The sequence below is a fragment of the Marmota marmota genome, unplaced genomic scaffold (assembly GCF_001458135.2).
Source record: "Marmota marmota marmota unplaced genomic scaffold, marMar, whole genome shotgun sequence".
NCBI lineage: Eukaryota > Metazoa > Chordata > Mammalia > Rodentia > Sciuridae > Marmota > Marmota marmota.
Window position 1 is genome coordinate 12,103,766 of NW_026000222.1, and position 25,863 is coordinate 12,129,628.

General features: G+C 40.8%; 1 protein-coding gene across 2 annotated transcripts in view; it reads right to left on the reverse strand.

The window, feature by feature from the left end:
• The window catches only part of Hydin (HYDIN axonemal central pair apparatus protein), a 380,287-nt gene that overhangs the window by 25,993 nt on the left and 328,431 nt on the right, over positions 1 to 25,863 (reverse strand). For both annotated transcript variants that reach the window (XM_048792466.1, XM_048792467.1), the window contains 15 exons: positions 25,448 to 25,599; positions 25,148 to 25,337; positions 21,514 to 21,616; positions 21,005 to 21,292; positions 19,482 to 19,624; positions 16,785 to 17,003; positions 14,731 to 14,891; positions 11,959 to 12,056; positions 10,929 to 11,127; positions 9,506 to 9,718; positions 8,795 to 8,933; positions 6,853 to 7,018; positions 5,943 to 6,090; positions 5,291 to 5,498; positions 3,869 to 4,090 (listed from right to left, as the gene is read on the reverse strand). In XM_048792466.1, coding sequence (XP_048648423.1) covers positions 3,869 to 4,090; positions 5,291 to 5,498; positions 5,943 to 6,090; positions 6,853 to 7,018; positions 8,795 to 8,933; positions 9,506 to 9,718; positions 10,929 to 11,127; positions 11,959 to 12,056; positions 14,731 to 14,891; positions 16,785 to 17,003; positions 19,482 to 19,624; positions 21,005 to 21,292; positions 21,514 to 21,616; positions 25,148 to 25,337; positions 25,448 to 25,599 — 2,649 coding nt within the window. The remainder of the gene's footprint in view (positions 1 to 3,868; positions 4,091 to 5,290; positions 5,499 to 5,942; positions 6,091 to 6,852; positions 7,019 to 8,794; positions 8,934 to 9,505; positions 9,719 to 10,928; positions 11,128 to 11,958; positions 12,057 to 14,730; positions 14,892 to 16,784; positions 17,004 to 19,481; positions 19,625 to 21,004; positions 21,293 to 21,513; positions 21,617 to 25,147; positions 25,338 to 25,447; positions 25,600 to 25,863) is intronic.

Genomic DNA, 25,863 nt, shown 5'->3' on the forward strand with positions numbered 1-25,863 from the left:
CAGCCCCCCCCCCCCCGCCCCCGCAGCTGCTGGGATTAGAGGTGTGCGCCATTGTGCCTGGCTTTCTTTTGGACATATTTTATTGATTTTTTATGCTGGGGATTGAAATCCAGGGCCTCATGCATGCTAAGCATATGTTCTACCCGGAGCAGCTGATTTCAGAAATTTATCTCCTAAGTTCAACATCTTGGGAAAAGTTTCTGTTAATTGGTTTTTCCCCCTGGATCTAAATAATGCTTTCCTTTTTTTGGTGTGTGTCTCATATTCTTTGTTGGAAATTGGACATTTAAAATAATGTAGCTACTCTGGAAATCAGATCTCACAGCCCCCATCCTGGTTTTGTTGCTGTTGTTACACTTTTTAAAAATTTGTTCTCATTAGTTTTACACGATAATAGAATGCATTTTGGGGCTGGGATTGTGACTCAGCAGTGGAGCCTCGCCTTGCCCGGACTGGACGGGGTTCCATCCTCAGCACCACATAAAAATAAAGGCATTGTGTTGTGTCCATCTACACCTAAAAAATAAATATTAAAAAGAATGCATTTTGACACATCAAACATAAATGGAGTATAACTTCTTTTTCTGGTTGTACATGATATAGATTCACACTGGTCATGTAGTCATATGCACATAGGGAAATAATGTCAAATTCATTTTACTGTCCTTCCTACTCTTTCCCTCCTCCCTTCCCTTCACTCTCCTCTGCCTAATCCAAAGTACCTTTATTAATCTATAGCCCTACTCCCTTTTGTAAGTTGGCATCTGCATATCAGAGGAAACATTTGACCTTTGCATTTTGGGGATTGGCTTACTTCCCTTAACATGGTATTCTCCAGCTCCATCCATTTACTGGTAAATGCCATAATTTCATTCTTCTTTAAGGCTGAGTAATATCCTATTGTGTATGTATACCACATTTTCTGTATCCATTCATGTGTGGAAGGTCACCTAGGTTGGTTCCATAGTTTAGCTATTGTTAATTGAGCTGTTATAAACACTGATGTGATTGTGTCACTATAGTATTCTGATTTTAACTCCTTTGGGTATAAACTGAGTAGTGGGATGATAACTGGGTCAAGTGGTGGTTCCATTCCAAGTTTACTGAGGAATCTCCATACTGCTTTTCAACAATTTTCAGTCCCACCAGCAATGTATGTGTGTACCTTTTCCCCCAACGTCCTCACCAACATTTATTGTTTGTATTTTTGATAATTGCCATTCTGATTGGAGTGAGATGAAGTGAGTAGTTTTCATTTACATTTTTCTAATTATTAGAGATGTAGAATATTTTTTTTCATATATTTGTTGATCAATAATTGTATTTCTTCTTCTGTGAAGTGTGTTCGGTTTCTTTGCCCATTTATTGATTGGGTTTTTTTTTTTTTGGTGTTAAATTTTTTGATTTCTTTATATATCTGAGATGCATGTGGTAAAGATTTTCTTCCATTCTGCAGGCTCTTTCTTCACGTTATTGATTGCTTCCTTTGCTGAGAAGAAGCTTTTTAGTTTGAATCCATACTATTTATTGATTCTTGATTTTACTTCTTGTGTTTTAGGAGTTTTGTTAAGGAAATCAGATCCTGAGCTGATATGGTAAAGATTCAGGTCTACTTTTTCTATAGGGTGCAGATTCTCTGTTCTAGTGCCTAAGTCTTTGATCTACTTTGAGTTGAATTTCATGCTGGGTGAGAGATAGGGATTTAATTTCATTTTGCTGCATACGGATTTCCAGTTTTCCCTGCACCATTTGTTGAAGAGGCTATCTTTTCTCCAATGAATGTTTTTGGCACCTTTGTCTGGTATGAGATAACTGTATCTATGAGAGTTTGTATCTGTGTCTTCTATTCTGTACCATTGGTCTATGTGTCTGTTTTGGTGCCAATACCATGCCATTTTTGTTATTATGGCTCTGCAGAATAGTTTAAGGTCTAGTATTGTGATGCCTCCTGCTTTACTCTTCTTGCTAAGGATTGCTTTGGCTATTCTGGGTCTCTTATTTTTCTAAATGAATTTCATGGTTGCTTTTTCCAGTTCTATGAAGAAGATCATTGGGATTTTAATAGGAATTGCATTAAATCTATATAACATTTTTGGTAACATGATCATTTTGACAATATTAATTCTGCGTATCCAGGAGCATGGGAGATCTTTCTATCTTCTAAGTTCTTCTTAATTTCTTTTTCAGTGTTTTGTAGTTTTCATCATAGAAATCTTTCATCTCTTTTGTTAGGTTGATTCCCAAGATTTTTTTTGGGTTTTGTGAATAAGATAGTTTTCTAGTTTCTTTTTCAGTAGATTTGTTATTACTCTTTGTTTAGTAACTTTTTCAGTACAGTCTATACAGTAGTCGCTATATGTGGATGATATGTTTTAAGAGACCCTGAGGATGTTGAAACCACAGACAGTACTGAACACTATTTATACCCTGTTTCTTCATATACACACATACATACACACCTATGATAATGTTTAATTTAAAAATCAGGCACAACAAATTAACAACAACAATTCATAATGAAATAGAACAATTTTAACAATACACTATAATAATCTTATGTGAGAGGTCTCTTTCAAGGTACTTTACTGTACTGTACTTTTCAATCTTCTTGTGGTGTCTGAGATGAGACTTAAATGAAGCACTTTGTGGCTTTTCATTGGTATGCCTGAGTTGCCAATATTACTACTTTTGTGTTTTGGGGCCATTATTGAGTAAAATAAGAACTACTTAAATACAAACACTGCATGACTCAACAGTGGATCTGATAATGGAGAAAGCAACTAAGTGACTAACGATTGGGTGGATATACCAGACAAAGTGTGGATTCATTGCCTGGGAAAGATGAAGTGAGATAACATGAGATTTCTTCACACTACTTAAAACAACACACCATTTAAAACTTATTATTGTTTATTTCTGGAAATTTCCATTAAGTATTTCCAGGCTGTGGTTGACCATGTGTAACTAAAACCATGAAAACTGAATTGCAAATAAAGCGGGGGGGGGGGGTGCTGCTGTATTTGTATTTATACATGGCCACTGAATTCTCTGCTCAGTTATCTTAGTGATAAGACAGTGGTTGGATAGAGATTTCCTTAAATGCATTCACCAGGGGCTGTGACACTCAGGTAGGCAGCTGCCAATTCTACTTTATATTTCACTTTTTGCTTTCACAGCCTAAATGTTAGCTAGAGGTAAGAACTTAAGGCCTTCTCAACAGTATCACAACCCTGAGATACACATGTGTTGCACGTGCAATACATGGCTGTCTAGATTCTGGGGAATATATTAGAACTTTTCAAGTCCCCTATGCATATCTCCTTCCCTAGCTTTCCTTTTATATTTTTGGGGTTAACTTGTTGTTTGCTCAGGTAGCTGCAATGTTAAACAATTGCCACCGATTATTTTGGACAAATGCCTCATGAGAAAAGGCTGCTCACATTGAGCAAGCTCTGAGTCGGGTCAAAGAAAAGGAAACTCTGTGAGTGGGTTTGCTTGAGTGGAAGTTTCCACTGAAATTCTAGACAGGGAAAATAATGACAATTCTTTTATAATGGGACCTTTGAAGAATTCTGAGGCTGGTCTGCTGTCTTCAGACGAGATCGGGCGAGTTCAGGGTGGTTGGTCTGCTGTCTTCAGTGGCTGACAGGTTGGTGGTTTGCACACTTTGATTTCAGAACTATTGTTTTTCAAGGCTCCTGCTGAGCATAGGGTGGGTGGGGGGGACTAGGAATAGGGCAAAAATACCTCAATGCTCACTATTCTTATGGATATTCAGCCATTTTTCTTGAGTGAGTGCTCCTAGGATCGCTGCAAGTTTATGGTTTGTGAGTGCTTTCAGAATATGGATAGTATTAAATATTCTCACCTTAATTATGAGTTCCAGGCCATTCAAGACACACTTCTGATTTGGGTGGAAAGACAGGGTGGCATGTTCACTCTGCCCCACATTCACAGTGCCGTTGGTAGGTGAAAATTCAAAGTACTTCAATAGGGTTTTGGGCCCAGCAAGCTCTCCCTGGAAGTTGAAGTTGAACTTCCCAGCGTTGGTAAAACTGAATTCACACTGTACACATTCATTTAATTCCGCCTGCAAGACAGAAACCAGAGCAATAAATGAAAATCACAGTTCCCATCTCTGAGAAAAACATCCTTTTGGAAATAAGGATGGCAGATGATATTGCTGAGCTGACTGCTATTAGTTAATATAGTTGAGTATTTCGGTAAGAGCTACTAAGTATTGGGTTCCTTGTTTTTTTTTTTTCCAGTACTGCTAGAGATGGAACCCAGAGCCTCATACATGCTAGGCAAGCACTTTACCATTGAGCTATATACTTAAATTTTTTTTTTTAAATTTTGAGACAGAGTCTTGTTAAGTTGCTTAGGCTTGCCTCAAACTTGTAGTCCTCACGGTTCATTCTCCCAAGTATCTGGGATTATAGGCATGTGCCAAAATTGTTAATATCTTATCAAATGTATGTTGTCAATTTAATTGTCTCTTGGTACTTAAGCATCCTTCCTTTGTATCCCTCCCCACTGCCTGAAAAAGAAAAGCATTCTGAAGAAACAAAGCATTCTCATAATAACTATGTACATTCTGAGGATGGAGCTGTTTCTGTTCTTTTGGTCTCTTGGCATTTGAGACAGACCAGGCTCAGCTCATATTCTCTTTTTAAAATTTGTTTTTATTTTATTTGTTCTTTTTAGTTATATATGACAGTAGAATATATATTTTGACACGTTATACAAATATGGAGTACAACTTCCCATTCTTCTGGTTGTATGTGATGTGGAATTATATTGGTTGTGTATCCATATGTGAATATAGGAAAAAAATGTCTGATCCATTCTATTGTCTTTCCTATTCCTGTTCCTCTCTTTTCCCTTCATTTCCCTTTGTCTAATCTAAAGCACTTCTATTCTTCCCTGCCACCCCTTATTGTGAGTTAGCATCTGCATATCAGAGACAATATTTGGCTTTTGGTTTTTGGGATTGGTTTATTTCACTTAGCATAATAGTCTCCAGTTCCATCCATTTACCAGCAAATGTCATCATTTCATTCTTATTTATGGCTGAGTAATAGTCCATTGTGTGTGTATGTGTGTGTGTGTATATCTATCTATCTATCTATCTATCTATCTATCTATCTATCTATCTCACATATGGGCACCTAAGCTGGTTCCATAATTTAGTTTTTGTGAATTGTCAGCTCATATTCTCTTGTACCACCACCTTCCTCAGTTAATTGTGGAGACTGAGAGAGATAGTAAGGCCCTCTCACACCTTTACCTCATAGAAGTTGATGATGTTGGTCTGGTTGGGTGTCAAGAGAGTGACGGAGCCAATCCTGTCCTTGCACTTGACCTCTGCATTCATAGTGTATCCCTCAGCTTTGACATTTAATGTCAGAGGGTGGACTTTCTTGTTCACATTGCAGATCAAATTAAAGTTCACGTCTCCTTCATGCTTTGGTGTGAAGAAAATATCAACTGATACCCTGGATGGAAAATAAGACAGTAGATTTGTCAACTGAGCCAACCAGTTAAAACTTGTTAAAAAAATATAAGCCCAGTGAATTAGCAGATACACTATGAGTAAAAGGCACCAAGAAGGCACTCCAAATCATGACGGAGTTTTAAGATCTGCCAGGCAAGGCTAGACTTTTCTCTGTGGATTCACACATATGAGACAGCAAGGAAACAATTTACAAACATGAGTGAAAATAATAAGGACGAGGATTTAAAATCCTCAGTGCTCTCTCATTCATCAAGAAAATGAATGCCAGGGAGTAGGTAGGACACAGATGGAATTGCTAATATCTAAATCTTAGAGTTGGAAGAGGTTTTATAAATGGGAAACTCTAATGCATCCTCCTGGCTGTCAGGCCTTGAATCCCTGCCATGCTGGGAGGGTGCATCCTGAGGTCTTCCTTTTCCTTTACCTGGACAGTGGTGGAATCCAGCCTTCCATGGGACAAACCACCAGGCTATTGCTGAAGCCTTCAGAATATCGGGAGTTGTCCTGAAAGGCAAAGTTGAAGCCCAGGTCCTCCTTGCTGATGATCTGCACAGTCTCCCGGGCTTCTCTGCCTGGGGAAGAAATGACAGACCCCAGTGGAGGCCTCCTGTCTGCTTGCTGAAGTACCTCAGCAGACTCTGCCCTGCAGGCAGGATGGAGTCTTCTTAGAAGGACTCTCCAAGTGCTGTTCCCTCCCAGTCTCAATTCCTTGGCCTCGGACTAATTTTTTTCTTTCCTTTTGCTCTTCAGGTGACTTCTCTATCTTGGGGGATTTTCCTTCTAGAACTTCACTTCACTAATCCCCTGCTCCTGCTGGGTGGCTCAGCTGCCCTGGTTGAAGCTCTCCTGGGATTCTGGCAACAACATTGTCTTCCCTTGCTCCCTAGATCCCAGGAGTTGTGATGCCTTCTTGAATGTGCTAATGGGGCTTGACTCTCTCTGATCCGACCTTTAACTGCCCATATCTCTGTAAATATTCCCTGAATTGAATTATTTTGAATTAGACCTTAGGTATGGCAGGAGTTTCCTTTCCAGGGCACTAATACATCCCCTCTCATTTCTTTTGCCCTTTGGCTGTTGTTGAAAATTTATTTTCCTACATAAATTTCAGGACTAATTTATCTGATTTCCTTCCCTCCTCAATCTTTTTGGGGCTAAACTGTCAGAGTTAGTATAAGTGGGTCCCAAATATTGCACGGGATATACTTACACTAAGACACTTATTATCTGAAATTAAAATTTAACTGCATCCTGTATTTTATCTGGCAGCTCAAGTTGTGATTCTAAGTAGAATTTGATTGGATTAGCATTTATTTTCAATCAGGCATCCTTACCAATAAGGAGAGAACTGAAGTTGATGTGTGACTTGTCCAGAGAGATGAGAGGGTCAATGGCTTTGCCCACCAGAAGGAAAGGGACTGAGATATTATGTTCAGGGATTAAGAAGGTCCAGAATGCTTCCGTGATGTCCAGATGGGAAGGTGTGAACTGGAACACAATCTAAGAAGACAATTGGGAACACAGTGGTGAAAGGCACTTCTGTTTGCTTATTCCTTATGTCCTTAAGAGGTTTGTTGGTTCCAGAGTCATGACAGCTAACATCCTCAAGTTATTGCTGCCTTTCCAGTCTCTGTGAGGGCTTGTAGGTCTGGCTGTACCAGCAACATCAGTGTCTCTGCCCTACCCATGTGTCCTTTAAGGGAATGTATCCCACCCACAGCCTCTTCTGGTTGTTATATTTTGCCCTGTCTTTGGATGGCATGGTCGTACCTTGGTTGACTGGACCATAGAGCTGGCACCCATTTCAAAGAAAGAGAATATACCTGTCTGTCAATAGCCTGCCACACAGCCCGACTCAGATTAGCAGGGATAACCATATATTTCACTGAGAAGTTCAGAATTAGAAAACAAGTGGCGAGGCTAGCTGGCAATGGAGTTGATGGTAAAAGATGCTGTGAGAGTGAGGTGGGCCGTGGCATGCCACAGGGGAAGAAACTGGCTGGTGGGGAGAGAATGGATGAGATGGAAGAGGAGAAGAAAAAGACCTGGAAGGAAAGTTCAATCTCAAAACCTGACCCAAGTCCTTTTATTCTTTAACTCGAGTGAGTCTCTTTGCAATTTATCAGTCAGGACCAAATGGGAGAACCATGGAATGTGGCCAGAAAGGAAACAGAGAGGTTCTGTGCCCATGCCAGGGTGACACGGGGAAGTGTTCTAGAGATGGGTCACTTCAATGACACTACTGTCATCCAGAGGCCAGAATGACTCTGTATGATGGATTCTACACTTGCCTCTCCAGGAATTGGGCAGCATCTTTGACATACTTCTGGGCTGTAGTGGGGGCTATCCAAGTAGGACCATGTCCAAGGCAGACCCAGCTCCTGGATCCTGTCATGCTGATGGCTAGGTATTGGCAATATGCAGAGGTCAATATCAGAGTCAACAAAATACATTTCATTTAATTTGGAAAGTGTTAAAAACATTGAACTAGCGACCAACAGGTAGAACAGGGAGACTTACATAGAAACGTGGAAAATTCTGGCTTCCCCAGAAAAATTCTTGGAGACTAGGCCACCCTAGGTCTGCTTGTCTATGTGGTGGTCATCTGCCAGAGAAGAGCTGGAGCCAGTAGGCATTGGTGACTGGCATTCCCTATCATTGTCTACCTGACCGTCTTCATTCATTTGAGTGACCTTCCTGAAGGCATTTTAACTTGTAATGTTTGTTCTACAGGTTTATTTCTACCTCTAAGACTCTTTACAGAACTTCTTGGATAGGGAACCCATAGTAAGTTCATATTTATATCTGACTCCTGCCCTGCATCACTGAGACATTTAGGAATAAGCTGCAGGACATGCCTCCACTTTTCTGTTTTGTCCTTTGACCTAACTTAGTAAAAACACATCATTGTCCTTTCACTATTATCAGCCGGTTGGCCAGTGATAACTTTTCTTCCTGCTATTGTATGAGTTATGGAGTCCCCCGATATTTGTGTCTGGTTCCCTTTTGCTGCTTTAATAGTCTCAATTAAACAACAACAGCAACAAACTATAAATAAATAACTAGAGCTCTTTCTTTCACTATGGTCAGACAAGAGTTCAGCTTTGTTTTGTTCAACAGGCCCAACATGCATGGTAGCCACTCAATAAACATGTGTTGATTGACCCATCTTTAGGTGGTTCTCCCTGTCACTACCTATGCTGTAGGCAACTTGCCATTCACAGATGGCTGCAATGATCTAAGCTCTTTCTTGAGGGGGTCCCCATCCACACAGACCTCAGCTTTCTTTTCAGGGTGGATACAGCCCTTCTCTGTGAGGCATGTGAAGGCTGGAGGGTTCTGGAGACTTTCAGTTTCTTCAGACATCCAGCGGAAGGAGTAGGCACTATTGGTTGGGTTCAGGATGGTAAAGGTCCTGATCAAAGGGAAAAATTGACAGCAGAAAGTGAGGGAGAGAATTGAAAAGTAAGAGAACTTTCCTAGAACCTGGCCCTAGTACAGTCTCTACTGGGAATCCTAACTGTTCTGAGCACTTGATTATCATAGAAATTAAAAACTCCATCTCATCTGGGGATCCAAAGTGTGGCTAGGTTTCTGGACTTGGAGTAAAATTGCTGCCAAAGCCACCATCTGTGATGCTGTGTGGTCAAGGTGGTGGTTAGGGAATATATATATATATATATATATATATGACATATATGTATAGGCATATATATGTATATATGTATACATATACATATATATGTGTGTGTGTGTGCTGATATATAAATATATCAACTTTTCTTCTCTGTCCAAGCTAAGGAGACACTGGAATCCACCTTCATATAACAGTTCTCTAAATTCAAACTTCTAAAACTCAGGTCAACCCCCAGAATATCAGGACTGTTCCTAGAGCCAAGTCTAGCTAGTTTCTCTTAATTCTTTTTCTGAGTTCTTTAGAAGGAAAGACAGATATAAATTCAACCAATGCAAACCAAAGCAACTCACTGGAGATTCTTTTCTCCTACGCCCACACTGGTGAACTCAATCACCCGGGTGTTTGCATCCAGAGGTCCTGAATCAGACACTCGGAGCTCTGCGTTGCGCCGATGACCAGTGATGTAGTCCGAATCTTTCAGGTCAAAATGGCAGAGGGGCAAGAAGCTCCGTCCTTTCGCTACCAGGACTGGAGCTTGCTCTCCAGGCGGCAGGTTGGGAATCCTAAGAGGATAAGGTTATTTTTATTTATGTTTTATTTTGAAATTAGTCGTTGCTTTCTTAGTTGTTGGAAATGAGTATTATATCAGAATGTGAGCTCTGTGAAAGCAGAGGGTAGGTAGGTTTTGGTCAATACTGCCACTTTAGTGACTTTATTAGTACATGACACATAGTAGGTATTCATTCATTAAATGTAAATGGATGAATGGGCTGAATATAAGGAGCCTGATTTTGAGTTCCTTCTGTGTACTTAGGTATCGCTATAAGTTATTACTCCAAAAGTGGTAAGAAATCTTCCTGCTGAAAAATAAGAGCCCTCTTACCCTCTGGGCCCTCTCACAGACATTTAATGGGATACAAAGAGGGACCTGGAACTTATTAAAAAGTATCTTGAGCTCCTTGAAGAAGGTAAATAAATGTGAACAGACTCTTAGCCCAGGACCAAGCTGAGGTGGCCTTGGTGTGGGCAGGGTCTCTGTGGTGTGACTGCAGGGGTTCAGGAGGCTCTAGTGGCTCACACGAGTCTCTGCCACTCTAGGCCACCATTCATAGACTTCCTCTGTAAGGCAGGGGTTCTCCATGGAGCTTTTCTAGATATGGCACCACACCAGGGACTGTAATTGTCAGATGCATTTGATCAGGTTTTTTCTTACTGCATCTGGGCACCATGTTTTCCTCAACTACAATGTAACAGGACCACCGACGATGGCATGACCCCCTTTCACCACCTAGTATTCATTGTGTGCCAGGCACTGTTCTAAGTTCTTTGCTTCAATCAACTCATTTAATCTTCCCAACCATTCTACAAGGTGGACATTATTATTTGCATGTTATATATGAGGGAATTGAGTCTCAGAGAAGGGGCAAGAAAACTTGCCCAGTTCATGGTTGCCCAAAGACTGGAACCCACCTGGCTGCCAATCATTCTGTTGCTTAGTGGAATGCTCTATGTGTCTGGGAAGGGGGAAGTGGATAGAGGGAAGCATCTGGAGAGGGTTGATGATCAGGATCAAGACCAAATTCTCCTTGTTCTCCAAATGCTGGTCCCTCTCAATTCTTCCAGAAGGAAAAGTGGTAATGTGGAGCTGTGAAGGGGTCTGGGGTTGGAAAGAATGGTGGCAGTAGTGGGATACAAGGGGGTGGGACGAAAGCCAGAGAGCCACAGAGGTCTACCCCTGCAAATATGGAAGTTCTGGGGAGCACATTTCCTTACTGGCAGAAAAGGTGGCTTTCGAACTCTCCGATGTCCAGTGGGGAGAATTTCACTTTGAGCTTCTGAGTCTTTCCCACGGGCACGATGCCGGAGGAGGGCTCCACAGAGAAGGCCGAGGGGGAAGCTTCGTTCCAGTGGTCCATTCCACTGTCCGGGGTGCTGCCCGTGCCCTGACTAAGCTGATCTTTTAGAGCAGAACCTGGGGGCAGAGAGGGTGGGCAAGAGTCCTCAGTTGCAGAGAGAGGCAGCTCACTCACAGGTCCTGAGGGACCCTCTGTGGGGTCTGTGGGATCCACCTCTTGTAGCAGTTTTACTTAATCTTGAGCCCTAAAGGTAAGGAATCGGCTCACATATCTCACAGGGCACACATGAAAAATATTTCTATGAATTCCATAACGTTTTCAAATTTTCCTTTGAGTACAAGGGGGTGGGTCAAGAAGGTGACTGTGGATATTTTGCCCTAGAATAATGGACTGTGAACATAATTGGGTGGGGGGGGATTAGACCTAAAAACCTAAAAAATGGATCCAGTTGTCCCACTTCTAAAGTAGAGGTTTACAATCTAGGGGCCCATTTGAAATGTCTGTTAATCTCCAAAATAATAATGAATACTGTATTTGCCTACAAAGAGCTGGGGCCTTTTCTTTCTTTTCTTTTTATTTTTTTCTGGGGCCTTTTCAAGTGTTTCACACATAACAACTATAAACTCGGGCATGGGTGTGTGTTTTCCTGGGAAAACAGTTTGCAGCTTTCATCAGTTTCTCTGAGGGGTGTGTAATCTCCCAGAAGGACAAGTACTTAGAGACAAGAGTCCTAGTGAGCTATGAGATGGGGCATTGTCCTAGGGAGGGGTCAGGGAGGAGTCCAGGAAGGCAGAGGTCAGCTCTTCAGGGTCTGAGGACCATTTGCTTTTGGTTCAATTTTCCTTAGCTATTAAGAGAATGTCTGAATAGTGCTAGTCTCCCTGTGCAATGTTTTACTAACTAGTGACTCAGGTTAGGCCCTGGGTTTGGCCTGTCATCGTATTTACCTTGCACTCCTGGCATCACGAAGCTGACTGCTTTTGCAGTATCTTCTGAGGTCCAGCTGAATTCAAGCTGTACACGTCCTGAATTGACCAGGTCGAGTCTGTGAATTGATCGGGGACAGATTTCGGAAATGTGCTGCAGATGATTTTTGTTCTGCCTTCATATCATCTGTACTGCTTCTTGAAGGCAAAAGACTCTATTTCTTAAGTATTGTTAATGGCAGAATAGTATTCCATTGTGCATATTTACCACATTTTCTTTATCCATTCATCTGCTTGTGAACACCTAGGTTGATTCTATATCTAGGCTACTGTGAATAACACATGAATAAACATGGAAATGCAAGTATCTCTTTAATATACTGATTTCATTTCCTTTGGATAAATGTCTAGAAGTGGGACAACTGGATCCATTTTTTAGGTTTTTGAGGAATCTCCACAATGATCAAGGTTCTGAGGACTCTACAATCCCATCATTTGTGGCAAAATGGATGCAACTGGAGGACATATGTTAAGTGAAAGAAGTCGAACTTAGGCAAATACCGCATGTTCCCTCTTATATGTGAAAGCTAAAAAAGTGATCACTATTTTACTGTCTTCTACTTTGAGCTAAACTTCTTTTAGCTTCCATCATATTAATGAAAAATTCCCATGAGAGAGGAAACAAAATTTACCTCACAGGACAGTATCTCTCTCAGGAACAAATACCATATACCCTCCTTTGTCCATCATCTCCCCCTAGAAATAATGTCCCGTGGGCAGACACCATTTGTCCTTGACCCCTGCCTGTGACACCTTCCCTGACTGAGATACAAACTTGAATTTTAGTGGTTTTGAACTCAAATTCTGAGTCAGCTGAGGCTTTTCTTGTCTCAGTTTCCCTGATCTAAGACAAAATCAGAGAGACAAAAGCCTTTTTCTGGAATCGCTATTAAATTTGATTACAGCCACAGTTGGAAGACTTTGACACAAGGAAACAATGGTGTCTGAGAAATAAAATGCACATGATTTTCCTGGTTTTAGGGGCATAGTAAGAGTAGGAGTTTGAATGGGAGTAGTAAGTCTGGGGTGGGGTACAGAGATTCGATTTCCATCATCCAACCCAAGTAGACCATGCAGGCGTGCCTGAAATCAAGTTGACTCCAAGGGCCTGTGTTTATTGTGTAAATTTATGAACATTAGTTTTTATCCTAAAGATAATTTTTATATAGTAGAGAAATCTCAGGGCACAGAGAATTTTTCATAAAAAGAGACCTTGCTAGGCTGGGGTTGTGGCTCAGTGGCAGAATGCTTGCCTTGTACATGTGAGGCACTGGGTTCCATCCTCAGAACCACACAAAAGTAAATAAACAAAATAAAGATACTGTAAAAAAAAAAAAAAAAAAAAAAAAGAGAGAGCAAGCTTGCTTTAGGTTGGGTTGACAACCATTTTCACAGTGGGCTAGATAGTAAGATTTTTGCAGTGTGTACCACGTGGTCTCTGCAGCAACTACTGAACACTGCGTTTGTAATGAAGAAACAGCTGCAGTCAATACATAAATGAATGGGCATGATTGTGTGCCAGAAAAAAACATTTTTTAAAAAATAAAAATAGGCACAGGGCCATTGTTTGCTAACTCTGGTTTAGGTGAAATGGTCATCAGATGATTATACTTCCTGCTTTCTACGTTTTTGGATCTATAATGATTTGAGAAGACATTTAAAGAACAATAAACGCAAAATGAGTTGAATGAGTTAGTTGCTAATTTCTACAAAGTAGGAATGCCAGCAGTTCACGTTTTGGTCTCTGTACATGTTGATCTCTTTGCTTAGAAGACCTTTCATTCCTTCTTCTTCACCTGGCTACCTCCTGTTTGTCCTCCAAATTTAAGCTGGGCACCACTTCACCTGGGGACCTTCCCTGGCATTCTCTCTCTCTCTCTCTCTCATGTCTTGACCTTGAGACTTGGGGTGCTTTCTTGCTACATACACATGACACTATGCTGCAAAAGATAATTCACCTGGTTCTAGCTTCCCCTCACCCCCCTCCAGAGTGTGAGCTCTTGGAGGGCAGGGCAGATGCTGCCCTTGGATCCTTGTAGCTGAGTGTGGGTGAGAGTTCAAATAACCATTTCTCTTTCTGAAAGACAAATGTGATTCTGAATGAGCTTTCTAGCTCTGCTCCCCTATAAGCCTGGTAAAAGAGAGAGATTAACTGTACTATGCAGCAACATTGTTTTCAACAGAAGTGATGTCAAGTTGGTAAATCACATAGGGACTAAGAAAAGCCATGATGGGAAGGAAGCCATTGCTTCAGGGTTCTCTGAGTGAAGTGGCTCTTGAAACAGGGCATCTTCCCTGCGGGGATGCTAGAAGCTAATTTTAGTTTGAGAAAAGTTGGCCTCTGTTAGGCATGGGGCTTCTAAACTCGGATGAACCCCATCCCCACTAGTGTGGATATTGTCTGAGGTGTCACCTGAGGGGTCAGGAAGCATATCAATTCAGGGTGTCTGTGTAGACTTCTACAAGGACAATTCCCACTGGAGTGGATTGCTGGATGCCACCTTGCTGGTAGACTGTTTTCTGGCTATATTTTGATTTCATGTGTGAAATTCAAAAGCTTTGTATGTCTGAACATTTCATTGGGCCTTGGATGGTGCTCTGGTGCATGCTACACAGATGGGAGGCCTGGTATCAAGTGTTGCAGATGCTGCGTGAAAGTATGATGAATGGGATGGTGGATGATGGAATGAAAGACTTTCTCTACTCGGTGTTATGAAGCTTTTGATGACTCACTCAAACACTCTGGTCTGGTAAACCAGCGTATCCTTAAAGTTCACATCATTCATTTGGCACTGGTATGAAGCGTAATCCACAGTGGCACTGATCTGAATCTGCAGTTCTCGGTAGTTTTCTTCTAGGACTGAGTGGGCAGGTTCAGGATCCGTCTCTATCACCTGTAATAAAGGCAGCTGTGTCCTTAGTGATACAAAGCCAGATGCCCTGCAGGAATAATGAGGGGATAGCACAGTACTGTATTCCCCCACCTGAGTTAACACCAACCCACAAACTCGGGTTCTAGAGTAAATGATAAGGCACACCTACAAAGGATTGTAAATGAAAAAGGAAGAAACTGAATAATAAGGAATTACTGAAAACATCAGAGGTGCAGGGGAATGAGTGTAAGGATCAGATGGATTCCAAATAAAGTAGAAGAAAAAGGATTATAATGATAGGAACATATCTTGATGAAATAGGAAACAAATCTAAAATGGAGAAGACCAACAAAATTATTTATTTGAAAATATTTTAAAAATCTTTGGTGAGACAGGTCAAGAACAAAAGAGAAAAATATGAATAACTAGTATCAGAAATTAAAAAAAGGCATTACTACCAAGCCTACATATTTAAATATGGTGAGGAAATATTATAAATAATTCCATGAGATTACAAAGAAAACATAGTTGGATGGTAAATGTCTACAAAAATGATTTAATAAAATCAATGCAAGGACAGATTAAAAAATCCTAAAGAATCCTGTTAATATTAAAAAATGGAATAGCAATAAAACAGGTGTTGAAAATCTGAAGAGCCTTATTACTATAAAGAACTGAATAGTAGTAAAAAATGTTTTAAAACACCTAAATAAATAGAGAAATATACCTTGCTAATGGAAAGGACAAATTAATACAAAATTGTCAGTTTTTCCTGGGAGATCACTAGGGTAAAAACAAGAAGTGGGCAACACCGTTATCTAGATTATGAAATTGGATCCTTGCCTCACATCATACATAAAAATCCAAGTGAGCCAAAGGATCTTAAACATACATGCACGAGAGAGAGAGAGAAAGAGAGAGAGAGAGAGAGAGAGAGAGAGTTAGTTAATATCTTTCTGGGAGGGAAGGGTTATTAAAAATAAGACACAAGTAATATAAAAGACTAATACATTTGACTTTTCAAGTCAAGAACATTTTTATTCATCAAAAGATAAAGTAAAAATTAAGTTATAAATCTGGTGAGGATTTTGCAGACAAATGATATATAAGGAAGAATTTATTAAAATAAAAATAGCTCAGACAAAGGACAAGCATCATAATTGAAAGACAGGCAAAAGACACGAGAAGGCATTCATGTAACAGAGAACTTGCATGGTAAATAATCACATGAAGAAATCCTCAGCCTTTTTGACTAGGGAAATGCAAGTTAGGTTCATACTTAGGCTATTTCCCACTCATCCAAATGATACACATAAAAATGTCTGATAAGGTCAAGTGTAGGAGAAGATGTGGATCCTTAAGACCTCTTTGAATGAACCAAACAAGTTTCAAGATAGTGATTAGCTCTGGAAGGTAGGTAGAGAGAGAGAATGACTACAACCACACAAGTGGTCAGGTTCTACTTCCCTTATGGGGTAAGTGTTTGTCTGTGATAATGACATTATTGAAAAAAATTGTCAAAAATAAATAAAAGAGAGGCATTTACAGACCAAAGATGAGATTCTGCCATTAGGGAGAGATTATGACTACTTTTAATTCTGGACACCTGAAGAAGAAGAAGAAAACAACTAAAAAAACAGTGATTACATTTTTGAAGAAGAAAAAGATGGGTGAACTTGCTCAACTTGTCAAGACTTAAGCTATAACTTTAGCAATGAAGTCGTGTGGAATGCATAGTATGGATGGCAGGGGGCATGTGTGGAAGTTCAGTTTGTCTCCTGAAATCAAGGCAAAGTAGAATGGAAAACTTCTCTGCCTCTATGAAAGAAAGAAATGACAAGACACTGAGCTCGAGAACATCAGCCCCCAAGCCCAGCAGGCCAGGTCAGATATGAGCTTAAAGTCCCTGCTTACCTTTCGCTTTGTAGGCAAAGTTCCAGGAGCATTTCTAGATGCATCCACCCACTTGATAGTGTGCATGCGGTCATCCCAGTCGGGAACCTGCTCTTCAGGGAGCTGGAACACGATCCTGGAGAGCTTGCACTTGACCCCCATCTTTTTCAGGTGGATTGGCACATCTGATTTCATGGTCACCACTATGTCCTTGGTACAACCAGGGTGGAGGTGGCCCAACTAGGGAAGAGCCTGGCATTAGTGTTTTTTGGGAACTCAAACTTGAAGACTTTGATAACCATGTGGTGACATTCTAGAGAAGTGGTAAAGCCACAGGACTTGGCAAAAATGCATTATCCAGGGCTGGGATTGTGGCTCAGTGGTAGAGCACTTGCCTAGCATGTGTGAGACACTGGTTCAATCCTCACATCACATAAAAAAATAAATAAATAAATAAAATACAGTTATTATGTCTATCTATAACTAAAAAATAAAAAAGTGCATCATCCAAACCTGTATAGGTAGATTGACTTAAATATGCACAAGAGGCTCTTAGGAATGCGATCACAATAACAAAGCAACCAGTATTTATCTAACTGCTACTTGCTTCCAGTGCTATTCTAAACTCTTGCACAATTCTACTAAGCCTCATAATAACCCTATGAGAGGTATAGCTCTTCTTCCCATTTTACCAACAACAAAATTTGCAAATTGCTTAAGGTCATTGATAATGGAAGAGCTGGTTCAAACCCAGGGAGTATGGTTTCAAATACTACATGCAAGCCACCTTATACTTTCAATCAATATGATCCATACAAATATGGAGTGATGAATTCAGTGTGCTAGCAGTTCTCAGAATGTGGTCTAGTGACCTTTGGGATCCCCAAAACCTTTTCAGGGAGTCTATGCTGTAACCATTTCATCATAGCACAAAGATGTTATTTGACTTTTTCACTGTCGTTTTCTTATGAGTGTACAATGGAACTTTCTAAAGACTACATATGGTAGTATTATACCAGATTGAATGCAAAAGCAGATATGAGAATCCAGATGACTTGTTGTAAGCCAGATATTAAACAAATTAATAAAAATTTAAATAATGCCACCCTTCTCACTCAAGAAAAAAGAATACAAATATTTTCATAAAAACATAGTATTTATATTAACATGTAGGTTTATTATTATATTTTAAAATGAAAAAAATACTTTTTTTCAAAGTACTCTGTTTTAATTTCTAATATAGTAAATATTGATAGATATAACCCAATAAATAAAAATTCTTTTGGGAGTTCTCAATAATATTTAATAATATAAAGAAGTCCTGAGACCAAGAAACTGGATTGCTGAAGTGTACTATTTATAAGGGAAATCCAATGTTGTCTAAAACAAAATACTTTATGAATTATCATACACATTATGAATTATCATACACAAGCACACACATATATGACAGTTCTGGCATATATGACAGTTCTATCATGTTTCTGCCAGGTAAAACATTCTCCTGCCTCTGGAGAGTGAAGGGAGAAGGCTTAGTACTTTCTCAGGCATGTGTGTGTGCCCGTGTATGTGTGAGTGTATACATAAATGAACTATTAGCTTATCTCTGCCTTCTTTGACTAACCCATTGATAACACAGATAATGCTCCATATTAGATTATACTGTGTCCATTTCCTCATGAGTCAAATGCAGATAAGAGTAGCATTTACCTTATAGTGTCATGGCGAGGATTAAATAAATTAACCAGGGTCTTGGAAATGAGACTGGAGTATAGTATGTACTCTGGGCCGTGCTGGGGCTAGGATCTGTTAGGGGAATTAATTTAAACTTTATGTCCCTCTGGGAAACAAAACTTATTCTTGATAGCACTCAAAGATTTAAAGGTGATAAAGAAGAGTCTCTAACCCTCCCAGCTCTGTCCCTTTCAAGTTATAGGCTTGAGCAGAGGTTGCAGTGAATACATCTGGGTGTCCCAGTCTCCTGGGAACTGAGAAGTGAACTGTCTATGAAAAGCAACTACTGGCCAGAGGCAAGAACCTGCTACAGTACTGTCCTGAGCCTTATTCAATGTTGAGCTTTGGTCAGCATTTCACAAAATGTGTACCATAAGATGGTAAAAGAATTTATAAAATTCCAAGTAAAATAAAGTTAACTAGATTTTAATATGCTGATGGACCCTGGGAATGTTTAAGAGAAAGATGTAACTTGGAACATTTTCTTTTCTTTTTTTTTTTTTTTTTGAGGTGCTGGGGATTGAACCCAGGGCCTTGTGCATGCAAGGCAAGCACTCTACCAACTAAGCTATACCCCCAGCATCATTTTCTAAATCTCGGTTGTTCACAGGATCCACTCAGCTTTTGATGAACCACTACTGAAGGACTAATGCTCTAAAGAACACACACATAGCGGGGACATAGGTCCACACTGTGGGATGGGAAAGGAAGGCTGTGACCTGTATCCATCCATTCAAGCCTCCATAGATTCTTCATCTTTAACAACAGTCTAGACTGTATCTTTGCTCTTCCTCTCTTAAGATTGTGGTGGATGTGAACAGTGTCCTATGGGACCAGGTCTCAGTGTAGCATGGCTAGTGAGCTCTCTCACAGGTTGAAATGCCTTCACCCCATTCCATGTATCCATGGAAATGGTCTGACTATCAGACTGGGGTTGGCTTAGGCCTAAGATGGTCCAGAACACAATGAATTGCTTGCACTTACCTGTGGGGAGAAAGCTACTGTAGCTAAAAGAGGCCATTCAAACCGTATCACATTCACTTGGCTGTGATTAGTGATTGTGAAATTCACATTATAGCTGTTTCCAATGTGACAGTCCCCAAACTGGATGTGGTCCATCAATGCAGCTAGGGGTTAGAAGCAGAAAGTAGTGAGTCCTCCTAGAGGGCCAGCTTCCCTCTCAGGCAACTCTTCCCTCCTTGGATAGTTATATTTGAGAAATTGGGAATCCCTGGGTAGTAAGATTCCCCCCTCCCAGGGGAATGCATCCATCTATCCATCCACCTACCCACAATGACTCTCACCTCTATGGATATAAGAGAAAACACAAGTCCCCAACTCCATTTCTTTGGTGAGACAATACAATTCAGGGTTGGATTGCCATATAAAATAGGGAGACCCAGTTAAATTTGAATTACAGATAAACAGTGAGTAATTTCTAAGATTAATATGCCCCATGCAATATTTTAGGGCACACTCATACTAAAAATTATTTACTTATTATCTGAAATTTAAATTTATTGGCAGTGCCTGCATTCTGATTTGTTAAATCTGGCAACCCTACAATAGGTACAAAATTTAATTTCTAAACTTGGGTTTACTGCTGCTCCTGTTTGACCCCTGAGAAGCCAGAGGCTATCATGTAGCTTCAAAGAAGGGTCAAAGGCCAAGTACGTATGGAGTGTCGATTTCAACACATATTGTAGAGACTCCCTAATCATACATTCCAGGAATAACTAAGTTCCTGGGAAAACTGTGCCTATAACTCTCTCTACAGCCACCAATCACATAACGAGGGTGCTGAACAAATGCTTTTTGGTAATTATGACGAAGTATTTTCTCCCTACCCCAAAGAATATGGTCACTAAATGGAAGGTTCAGTACATGGCTTTAGAGTGACCTAAAGCTTTAACATACTCATAAATTCCCCTGGGGATTTGGCTAAAGTACAGATTCTGATTCAGTAGGCCAAGGTGGGCCTGAAAATCCCATTTCTAGTGATGTTGATGCTATAGCTTCTCGGGCTGCTCACTGAGGAGTGAGGCTGTGGAGAATGGGGTTCTAGAGGTGGTGCAAACCTATGCCCCCTTCATTTCTCTTGGGGTGTCTAGGATCCATGTTTCAGAAGGAATAGACAATGCCAACACAAGCCAGCTGAGAGACAGAGACAGGGAAGACCACAGGGAGGCATTTGTTCACTAATTGTTGAACTGGAATTCGAATATCAAACTATAAGCTCCCTAAAAGCCAGAGACTTTTCTACGAATCTTTGCAACACCAGGGCTCAGCATGGTGCCCGGCATATGCACATGGACGCTTGGTAAATGTTCATTGATTGAACATGAATACAGGAAAGGCCAGAGGTAGTGACTGAGATAGGCATGAAAGAACACATGGTAACAGAGAAGAGCTTCATTCCTAAATTCTCAATCAGTTGTTTAAATGTCACTCTGGTTTAAAAATGACCAAGTCGACAATTCTCAACACCTCACTGTTTCGGCTCCCACCTGCCACCATGTCTTCCATGGCATTGTTCTCGGCTATCTCTAAGACCTCTGAGATGGGCGAGGTCTCCTGGCCAGCGGAAGGCACCAGCCCATGGATGTTGTCCAAGGTGATGTCATCCTCATAGCCTTCTCCCACCAAGTGGATGAGGGTCTCCTCGTACTGGTTGTTGATGACTGACAAGTGGATGAAGCCAGTCATCCTCCCAGCCTTCTGGGAGTGGAAAACGACATCAAATTCAGCGGTGTCTCCAGGAGAAACAACCAGGGAAGCCATGTGGGGTTTTTTTGCTGCAAAGATTAGAAAGAAGATACAATTTAGAGTCTGTTTAGAGAAATATGTATCCATGAAGACCCTGGCTGAGGGGAAAGCAATCATGTGATGGGAATGAGCTTCAGCCAGAGGATACTGGTGACAAGACGATGCATCCAACTCTGGATGGGTCCTGAGAAGTCCCCAACAAACCTGCCACTGAAATCTTTGCCTTCCGGAGGCACCGTACCCGACTTACCCTTTTCATTTGGTTTGTTTTCCTCTATGATGTAGATGAAGGAGGTGTTGGGTCTCTTTTTCAGGGAGAAGATTCCTAGTTGATCTTGCAGGTCCACATGCAGCTGGAAGGAGGAAAACAGGGTTGAGTGCTCAACTTATAATAAGTCCATTCATGAGTTTGGAATCTGAGGTGTGATACTATGCTGTGCATGGGGAAGTACCCCAAAAGGTCACTGTGCCTCATATTCACTTTTTTTTGAGTTTCTTATTAAGAACTATAATAAATGTTAGATCAGTCGTTATTGGGTGAGTGAGGAACTACAGACCCAAAGAGTATACGTGACCTTCAGATCACATGGTTAGATGGTATCAGTGGGTTGCTCACACCAGTGTTCCAGGGAGACGCAGTTGTAAGGTCTAAGCCAGACTGATAAAATGGAAATGAGCACTCATAATTCTATGAGGGCTTGCATGAATGTGAATTCCCAAAAGCCAGCACCTCTAGGCATTATGAATTTATTGCCTAGAGTCATGGTGAACATCCTGCTAGAGGAAGACGAGGCAGGCCTCTGACCTACTCTGAGAAAAGAAGTGGTTTCCAGTCCAGTGGGAACAAAATAACAGGAAAGCCACATATCTGATATTGGGTAAGAGAAAACAGCAGATATTTTTAGAAGACAGTAATACACCATTACAAGCAAGATTGAGTGCTAGAAAAAAATGTGGCACAAAGAAGTAAGAGATAGTGACATGATCTAGGAAGCTTCTGAGATGAAAGAGTCTATATTTAGAAATAATATTACCAAGAAAGTATATGGAGGAATTGTATGAAAAAATAATGACATAAAAGACTTGACTAAATGGATGGCAATCCTAAATGTTGCTCCTGGTGGACAGTCTAAATACTGTGAAGTAGAAATTCTTCCCAAAGTTTATCTGGGGGATTAATGTGCAAAAATTGTTAAGAAAAATTACAAAAACAGGGAGTGGGTGGACAAGAAGACCCTGAACTAGATGCTAGCACCTTTTATAAAGCCACAGTAATGGAAACAATGCAGGGTGATGGTAAACTCGGTAGAATAAACTCAAGGCAATAAAAAAAATCCTAGACTAAATATAAAAAAAATTGAAAAGCATCAGAGAGCTAAGAAGACAATGAAGAGAGCCAGATGAAGATCTGCGGCAAGAATGTTTTCTCTGATTTAAGGAGACTGATTCATAATGGGGTTGGGGGGCATGGGAGGATTAGATGAACTTTAGATAGGGCAAAGGAGAGGAAGGGGAAGGGAGGGGGCAAGAGGGTAGGAAAGATGGTGGAATGAGATGGACATCATTACCCTAAGTACATGTATGAAGACATAAAGGGTGTGACTCTACTTTGTGTGCAACCAGACACATGAAAAATTGTGCTCTATATGTGTAATATGAATTGTAATGCATTCTGCTGTCATATATAACAAATTAAAAAAAATATCTGTGGCAAATGAGAATCCAGAAAGGTCTACCTAACTTCCTGGGCTGTTTTTGACTGAGAGGCATGTGTCATTCTGGAAGGTGTAGATGGGTGGGGGCGCTTATCTGCACTTTTGACAGTCTGTTGGTGCAAAGAGGGCAAAGGTCCAAAGCCTGTGAAAGGTTGGGGTGTTTTCTCTGGGCTGGAACTTTAAAGGTCTTCACTATAAGATGAAAGATGAGCTGGGTATAAACCAGCTCTCCTAATAATAGCAATCCTGTTGTGAGTCTTCTGGGTAATCTGAAAAAAACCTCAAGTCCTAAAACTTGTTTTAAGTAATCCTGAATTTTTAGTGCCCCAAACTGTTAGGCGGAAGCAAATAAAAATTGTCTTTGAAGAAAAAAAGAACAGAACATGATTCTTAGTTCAGTTATTTCAAAATATTTTTATAAATATAATACCCAATATATCCATTCAAAAGATAAGCAGGTATATGAGACAGGACAGCATGGGCAAGAATGAGCAGAAATAGCAGGCTGAGAAACATGCATAGGGACTTTGAATTTGGAAGTATCAGGCATAGACTGCAGAATGCCTATGATTACTATATTCAAGAAATAAAAGCCAACTCTGACAATTTCAACATGAAACTAGAAATCATGACAGCTGATTATACAGATTTGAACCCCCCATAGAAATTCTAGAGCTGAAATATGTAATCATTAAAGAACTTAATGTAAAGCAGATTCAAAAGAGCCTAAGGGAGAGTTAATGAATGGAATATAGATGAGCTAGCCAGCTTTTCATCACTGCATATATATAATACCTGACACAGGTGAAGAAAAGAGAGGTTTATTTTGACTCACAGTTCTGAAGGTTCAAGTCCAAGATTAGATGGCCCCATTGGTTTGGGCCTGTGGAGACAGGGAGCACATCACGATCAGAGAGCGTGTCAGAGCAGGCAGTCACATCTCAAGTCAGAAGAGAGTGAGAGAGGGGTGGGGGAGGACTGGAAGGATCTCACAATCCCTTTTGACCTGAGTCCCCAATGACCTGAGGACCTCCCACTAGGCTCCACCTCTTAAAGTTCCATAGCACCTCCCTCTACCACCACCCTGGGGGGACCAAACCTTTATATATCCAACCACAGCAACAAATCAAAAGAAATTATGCAGAATGAAAACTAGATGAAAATTCAATAAGGATGAGAGACATAGAGGATATAGCTAGAAGGTCTTCAATACAGTCAACTCACATCCCAGGAGGAGAGATGAGAGAGAATGGATTAGAAACACTATTTGAAGACATGTCCAAGAATTTTCCCATGTTAATTTGACATCAATTCTCAGAATCAAAAGGCCCGATGAATTTCAAGATGGCTAAATTAAGAGAAATGCATAGCTAGACATATCATAGCAGAACTGAAGAAAACAAATGGAAGGTGAAAATGTGAAAGGCAGTTGGAAAAGATTGTCTTAAAAGAACATTTTAAACTCTTGGTGGACCTTTTAGCACACACATCAGAAGCCAGAATATGTTTCAAAAATCTCTCCCACTTGTTGAAAGACTACAATGACCAAACCAAAATTCCATAGTCGAAAAAATTACATTAAAAGTGAAAGAAACTGGCAGAGGTGGTGCACATCTGTAATCCCAACAACTAGGCAGGTCGAGGCAGGAGGATCTCAAGTTCAAGTCAAGCCTGAGCAACTTAAGAGAGACCCTGTCTCAAATGAGAAAACAAAAAAGGCTGGGAATGTAGCTCAGTGGTAAAGTGCCTCTGGGTTCAATTCCTAAAGAAATCCCCAAAGTCCTTTAGATTTGGCACCTCTTACACTTATAAAGTTCCCCACCTTGTTTTCTCATTACAAATATAATATTACCTACAGGAAAAAGATGAAAACATAAAGAAGACAATAAGAATACATACACTCCTACCTCTTCAACTTGGTGGACATCCTCATGTACTTCCTTACCCAGTAGTTATTAGTGTTAGGTGTAATCTGATTTCCTATATTTCATGAGGGCAGAGAACATGCCAGATTCCCCTCTGTATGCCCCATGTCTCAAACACAGGCTAATGCTTGGGGACTGTCAAAGAAGTCCTCATGCAGTAGGGATGGCAGAGACCCCAATGTCTAAAGTCTAACTTTTGAATGACTGTTCCCTTTTCTACCCCTCACTTCACCCTCAATATTACCTGGGCAGGGACGGTGCCATTGTTCTTGAGGATGACAGGCAGTTTCTCTGAATGCCCCAGCAGAAGCCTCTTAAAGAGGAGCAAGGGGTTTCCATACTGGTTATACAGAACGGGCCGCACAACGGTCACTCGAGGGAGGGTCCCCTCACCAACAATATCAAATATGAGGCCTCGGTTCCTGGCCAGACTGCTGCAGAGAACAGGAAGATCAAGAGCTGTCAGCCAGGACTGGAAGGAATAACTACCCCACGGTGCATGTGGGCTACGGTTCTGCGGCTGGAAGGGATCTGGGAGCAATACCTGGGCAAGCCATCTAAGGTAGCCTCAAAGATGCACTGGTAGGTCTGCATGGTCTGTGGGGTGAAGGACACCGTGGCAAAGGCATGTGAGCGGCTGGCGACACACATCTTGTTGGGTTCCACTTCAAAGATGTCCGTGATGCGTGCGATGACCTAGTGAGGGGAAGTAGAGGCCAGGGTGTGTTATCTACTCTGCATTTACACTGGGGCTTGCTGCTCATTTCACCTGCCCGGCCTTGCACTTCCCTCCCATCAAAGCTCTGTGATACTTGGAGAATGAACAATAGGTTACTGAATGATCAATGGGTTATAGAAGACATCAAGGAGGAAATTAAAAAATTCTTAGAGATAAATGAAAACACAGACACAACATATCGGAATCTATGGGACACATTGAAAGCAGTTCTAAGAGGAAAA